Source organism: Bidens hawaiensis, unplaced genomic scaffold (assembly GCF_021521415.1).
Source record: "Bidens hawaiensis isolate Kalapana, Puna unplaced genomic scaffold, B.hawaiensis_p1.1 tig00004931_1, whole genome shotgun sequence".
NCBI classification, from domain to species: domain Eukaryota; kingdom Viridiplantae; phylum Streptophyta; class Magnoliopsida; order Asterales; family Asteraceae; genus Bidens; species Bidens hawaiensis.
Window position 1 is genome coordinate 799,604 of NW_027491311.1, and position 6,666 is coordinate 806,269.

A 6,666-nucleotide genomic window follows, 5' to 3' on the forward strand; every position below is an offset into this window, starting at 1 on the left:
ATTAAGGATCCCCCAAGACTCTATGTGCTAACCCTGTATACCATTCCCGCATGAAACACGTCGCTTGGGACTATCATTTTGTACGAGAGCAAGTAGCTAAAGGTGCCTTAGAAGTTCATCACATCAATTCAAAGGACCAACTTGCGGATGTTCTTACCAAGCCGCTATCACGAGCTCTATTTATATCTTTACGGTCCAAGATTGGAGTCTCCGATGGATCCTCCATCTTGCGGGGCGTATCATGACAAATACAATAAATAAATAATGATGGCAAATATTTCAAATACATTTAAATTCAAATGTTTAAAACCTAGTCAAGGTTGTTGAAGTCTTATGAAAACTCCTAGTTTATCTCCTGTAAGCTGTACTCTCCTATATATTATGTATGTAAATCTCAAGATAATCATTGAAGCCATTTACATTCAACCCTTTTACAACACGCCACCGTTTCCGGCCACTAAGGAGTTTCCGGCCACTAAGAAGTGAATAATTTAGTTTGAATTTTAGGATAATGAATAAAAGATAGAATAATTTTTGAAAATTTCTTTTTCTTTTAAACTCTTTGTGTACAATTATTTGTGAATGAATAAATTTAGACATTAACACTTATTATTATTTTAATGTTTTTGAGCTATGATACAAATATTATTGCGCCCCGGTATGTTCCGCACATAGGTTGGAGTGTGAAACAAACTGATTGAAACGAAGAGCAGGATTAGGAACACAAAAACAGAAAGAAAAGAAAAAGAAGCAAGGAATGAAAATTTTATTTCACATAATGAAAAATTATAATTACAAAAAGCAAGTAAATAATATATATAGGTATATGTTATACGACGTATAACATATGCGCATATCCAACATACATACGCTGACAAAGCTACATATATATAGACCACATCACCTTCATATATGCATGCTATATATAAAAATAAATAAATACTCAAAAACTTATCACAATGCTGCATTTTTATTAAAGGACATCTCCATCTGAATATGGAATTATATCAATTTTTCTTGAACGGTTACAGCAATATGTACTTATAGCAATACTTGCCAATATACCCAAACAAAATACATAGTTTTAGGAACGTCATATTCATGTAAGTGATAATTTGGTGCTTAAAAATGTACACCAATATGTGTAATGGATGTCACGTTCATGTGTGCGATAAATATACACATGTAACTTAAATAAGCATTTAAGAATTGATCATAACAAACTACATTTTTGTTAAAGCATGCATTTTCATAGCTAAAATTTAGACACACTATTGTAACTCGTTTAGACATAAGACACGCCCTTACGATCACAATGCATCATTTTTTCAATCATGTTTTTAAAATTATATAAAGCAATATCATACATCTATTATTAATCAAGATAATAAAGTTTCCAATTTTATGATGTAAGTTTTTTAACAAACAATGAAACATAAAAGCTTATTTGAATTCGAAATAATTGGCGGGACTAGATTAAAATGAAAAGTAAAACTGATTCCTCTTTTGCCCCTTACTTTAACTCCATACTTATTACGATCTTGTCGGTGTTCCAATCTCGATCATGGCAATAATATGATCAATGGACCAAAAAATCACTTTTGTATCAATGCTACATGAATTTTGAAAACACATTACTGTAACAGTTGAGTTTAGAGAAACTCTGATGACCTAATTGTCACACACACATAAACACACACTAAGTTAAAAGAGTCTGATTGGCATATGAATGTCTAGACTAGTTATGTTCCACAAGGAACCAAAACCTCTCTATTACACTCTCTTCTGCTATAACTTACACCTCTAAAACCATTACCCAATAACTTATATCCGCTTCAACAACCAAACATGATGATGAATACTAACACTACAACCGAACCAAGCCAGTTGTATGACACCACAGCCGCAGTGTTCACCAAGGGCGGGCTTGCACCAAATGTCCCTAGTCCATTCGGGTCAGGGTTCCCAAAGCTAAACCCTTGTGGTGGAGATTGTGCCCTGTAAAATCCAACCAAAAGACGATTAAATAACTAACTACTAAATGTTCATCTTACTGATTAAAAATATAGTAACATGTTACCCTGGAAGAGTTGACCCTGCGGTAGGCAAAGATGTTGCAGGTGCAGTAGGCATGTATGTTGGATTAACAGGTGTTTGTGTTATTGGTGGTGTAGGTGATGAAGTAGATGGTGATGATGTTGATGGCGTTGACGGTGAGGGTGTTGATAATGATGATGATGGGTAGACACATGAACCTGTGCCTGCACTTAAATGAGTAAAGTCATTATGATATCATACAACTAGAGGCCATATTTTTATGAACGGGGTCATGTATTATCTCAAGCGGGTCAAATAGAATACGGTCAAACAGTTAATCTCAAGTTGTCATGTTAGTACATTCAACCGCCATCCAAAGATTTTAGTTACTATGGTTATAACAAAATATTGTAGCATTAAAAGTAAAACATATATAAATTTTTTTGATAGGTGGTAACCACGGAAACTCAGGGGACCTGTCAATAGAGGTGCACAAATCAGGTCCCAGGCCCAAAACGGTTCAGGTTGAAGCCAGGTCAGGTTGGGTCTACATGAGTGAAAATTGGGTTCCGGCCAAACTAAGCCTGGCCCGAAGTCAAATAAGGTTTGACCGGTTTGAAACTAGGTATTAACTGATTCGTGTCAGGTTTTTGAACCGGTTTCAAAGTAAAGGTTTACAACCCGACTTCAACTCTACATGCCATGTTGGTAACAAGCTGGTTTCAATACCGGTCCCGATTCTGGTTCCTGTCCTATTATTTTGTGCACCTCTGCCCGCCAATACAACATTAGCCAACGGGCGCAGCTTGTAAAAATTTAAGTGATGAAGCAAAGTCTTACTTGGATTGGTGGTGGTTATAGCAGCAGCACCTCCAAAATCACAGCTCGTTGGCACCGAGTTCTTTTGGTAATAACTATTAAACGCATAAGACGCGTGGTTCTGCAGGGTAGCCGGTTCAAAACAAGTGGCACCCTGCTGAATGGTGGCACAATCAGCTCCACCAATCCCACACGCATAATCAAGAGCGGACTGCAATGCCACCTGCGATGCCCCATTCTTTGCCACACACCAGCTCTGTCCTCTAGCAGACGCTGTTGGTTGGTTTGTACTTGGTGTTGTAACCGGGTTGGTGAGCGGGACAGGTGGGTTTACGGGATTGGTACCGGGTATGGTTATGATTCCAGGTGCAGTGTTGACTGGGTTGGTTATTGGGGTTGGTGGGTCAATTGAGTCAAATTCCACTAGTGTTCTGTGAATAGAAGGGAATAATGGCTCAAAATCTGAGCTTGTAACTGCCAAAACCAAACCAGGTGAACACTTGTTAAACAAATGTTCATTTCCTTACAATAATAATAATAATAATCACATTTACATGACATGAATCTAACACGGGATTTGGATTTATCTTAAAACACTCTTGGGTCAAACACGTATTTTTATAACTTCTTTTATTTTTGAAATTATTATGCGGTAACTTAAATATTCATATCAAAGCTGGTTTGCACAACATTACCTGGTTTTGGTTCTGTTTTTTTTGTGCAAACCGAGTTTTAAAGCTTAAAAATAACTACTTTAAACATTTTTAATTTTTTTTGTAATTTCAGAATAAAATAATTTGTTCAGGTTAAACGGATCGTGTTTGTGTCAAGCTGATCAAGAGTTAAAATTCACCCAAGGTGCACTCATATGCCAAAAAGAACCTTCTTAATTAAATCTGGTTATAAACAAAAGATAATCCAGTTTAGTAAATATATATATATATATATACAGTTTTTAATTCTTGTATTGCACATTAATATATGCAACAAGATTTGAAGGTGGGAGATGGTAACCCCAAAAGGATTTCCACAAAAACGTACATTGAAATTTATTTAAGTAATTACATAATGATAACAGAAGTTACCTGGTTTGCACAAATTACACAACAGAACCAAAAGCTGGAAGAACTTAGAAGAAGGTCCTTTAGCCATGATCTTGATGATGTGAAGGAGACCCAGACAGATGGTTATGAGTGCGATCTGCAAAATGAGAGAGAATAGCATTAGTAGAAAGAGCCATTGGAGAATGTGAAAAGGGAGGAAGGTGATGGATGATAAAGTAGAGAGGAGACAGATGAAAGCAAAAGAATATGTTTAATTGGTTATTATTATGGTATACATGTACACTCTCTACTTGTACTTGTCTTATGGTTATGCCATCAAGGTGGTGTGATTACTTTGCCTTGAAGACTATACTCGTTTTCTAACTTATTCTTTTTTTCAATTTTAGTCATGCTTTTTAAAAGAAACCCAAAATAGTTATGTTTTCCGTTGGATCTGATGTAAACAGGACCCGACCTGACGGATTAACTCAGCCTATTGAAAGTCACCATGAGTAAAAATATTTCGTCGTATCCGACGTAAAAAGTGATGAACCAGGGTAAAATTAAGCCACCGAGTCTGACGGCTTAATTCTTGTTACCGTCGGATCCAACATATTAATATTCCATCGAATTTCTCTAAAAAAATTTTGGCTATTTGGGTATTTTTCAAAACCATGGCTAAAGTTGAAAAAAGTTAGTCAAAATAGCTATTTTGGAAACTTTTTTATTCATTTTTTTATACACAACTTGTTAGTAGACCCCTACATTGTGCTAGCGCCGGGGGGGGGGATGATAAAACAAGAGTCAAAAGTACGCAACGTGAACCATAATTTATTTACAACCAAATACCATCATATCCTACACCATAATTTGAATTTACATAAGTAGCCCTAACTCCTAATCTAGTTTCTCGAGTTCTTGTTTCACTTCATAATATGCGAAAAACTTGTCAATTTCTACTTGTAATTGCATTGGCCATTGGGCATGACAAATAGTAAGAACCTTATCAGTCAACTCAGCAACTTTTTCGTTGTTGCGTTGACCGCATGTAACTGTCGTGACAATTGTAATTCTAACAACATGTTCAAGCAAGAAAGATACAATCACAAACAGGGTCAGATTATTAATCATCCTTTCAGCCAGGCGATGCGATAGGCATGGTTAATTTGGTGGTAACTTGACTAACTGACTTTGCATTTCATATATATACTTCATAAGACCTGCCAATTTTGAAATGTATCCAATCTAGGAATCTTAAGTTCAATCATTCTCAACAATGTGAAGGATTTAAAATGAGGGCGATAAACTTTCTCTGTCACCAGAAATGACTCCTCTTTCACCCACATATAGAATTGACCTCGTTCCTCTAAACTAGACCGCCGGAAAGTAGCCCAAGCTGCCGCCAATGTGCCACATATAACCTATAAATGATCATCTGCAACCGAGTAGTGACAGTCAACAAAACAGTTATCCTATATATTTAAATAATATATAATTAATTTATACAATTCATGATCATTGTTAAGTTTAAAAAGTCCTTGGCCTATTAAACTTGTTCAAATTATTTCTTATATGTATTTTTATGTACCTCACTAAATGATCATGTTGGCCTTCACGAATAGTCAGACTTAGTATTATTCAAATTCAAATTTGGCTAAGAAATTTTAATACTTATTTGGTATGACTTTTGTTTATGTATAGATTTTTTATACACCTTAGTATGTGTGTTCCGTTATCAAGTCAAAACTAAATAGTTTGCGTCGATTAAAATAAAAGCTGAAGTCTTTTGACTTAAAAGGTCAACTGTTGGAGTCATTTGCATCATTTTAGTTAGGATGATTATTAATGTGATTAGTGTATCATGTTATATGTATTAAGATGTGTACAACATGGTTTAATAGTTGTATCATGACATTCATATGTTCAATATGAAATAGTTACAATTCTATATTGTGAAAAATTGAGGGTTCATTCATGTAATGAACTAAAATTACAACTCTATATTGTGAAAAAGTACCTGCATATTTTCAAGATGTGGTAACAATTCCCAAATCACCATCACTGCAATATATTCCATTATGAAAATGGATTTCAATCCCTGTTTTGCCAGCATTGATCTAATAAATGAGAAAAAAAATTGCTTTTATAAATTGATGTAAGCACATACCGTAATAGTTGTACCATCACATTCATATGAAATAAATCTGAACTTTTGCAGCCTTAAAAAGGGTTTAGCGTCCGCCGCCTCTACCATCGGCCACACCCACAATGGTTTACCAGTGTCGGGTTACGCAGCCTGCGCGATCACAGGACACCAAATAAAAAAACAAACATATCACCAAATTAACAAACAAAATTATAGACACGCCAATTAGGTAAAAAAAAAAGACACATCGAGCAGGTTGTAAAATTCAGCAAGAAAGGCATTTGATCCAGCAGGTTGTAAGCATAACATCACATAACACCAAATTAGCATACAAAATACACGGTTGTAAAATTCAAATACATGAGATAAACATGAAGCAACAAAAATAGGTGTGTTTAACAAACAACTTTAAAGAGCATGCGAGATGAACAAACGGAAAAAATATTAGCAATGCATGCCGATTAACTATAAGGCATCATCAGACACTTACCCTGACGACAGCAGCTAAGGCCCGCAAGCCATTCAGATCCCTGCATAAGACATTAGGACCCAAAATGAGGGTGTGTTGATAATGATGAAATTAATAATCCAGAATGAACAAACATATTACAATAGAAAGAA

The 6,666-nt window shown here is 35.4% G+C and overlaps 1 protein-coding gene across 1 annotated transcript; it reads right to left on the reverse strand.

Annotated features, from left to right (window-relative positions):
- Nucleotides 1-1,778: 1,778 nt before the first annotated feature.
- On the reverse strand, nucleotides 1,779-6,153 carry LOC143628341 (uncharacterized). The gene is made up of 7 exons (XM_077097961.1): nucleotides 6,067-6,153; nucleotides 5,917-5,997; nucleotides 5,120-5,320; nucleotides 3,942-4,056; nucleotides 2,878-3,330; nucleotides 2,081-2,261; nucleotides 1,779-1,998 (listed from the first exon to the last, which is right to left on the reverse strand). The coding sequence occupies exons 1-7, from the start codon at nucleotides 6,151-6,153 to the stop codon at nucleotides 1,836-1,838; spliced, it is 1,281 nt and encodes a 426-aa protein (XP_076954076.1). The 3' UTR covers nucleotides 1,779-1,835.
- Between the last annotated feature and the right edge of the window lie 513 nt (nucleotides 6,154-6,666).

What these genes read in the sequence shown, in the direction of transcription:
- LOC143628341 (XM_077097961.1), bottom strand. Translation starts at nt 6,153, where the DNA reads ATGGTAGAGGCGGCGGACGCTAAACCCTTTTTAAGGCTGCAAAAGTTC. An exon ending in CACATCTTGAAAATATGCAG is followed by an intron (nt 5,321 to 5,916) that starts GTACTTTTTCAC and finishes GATCATTTATAG; the next exon opens with GTTATATGTGGCACATTGGC. An exon ending in GCAGGGTCAACTCTTCCAGG is followed by an intron (nt 1,999 to 2,080) that starts GTAACATGTTAC and finishes TGGATTTTACAG; the next exon opens with GGCACAATCTCCACCACAAG.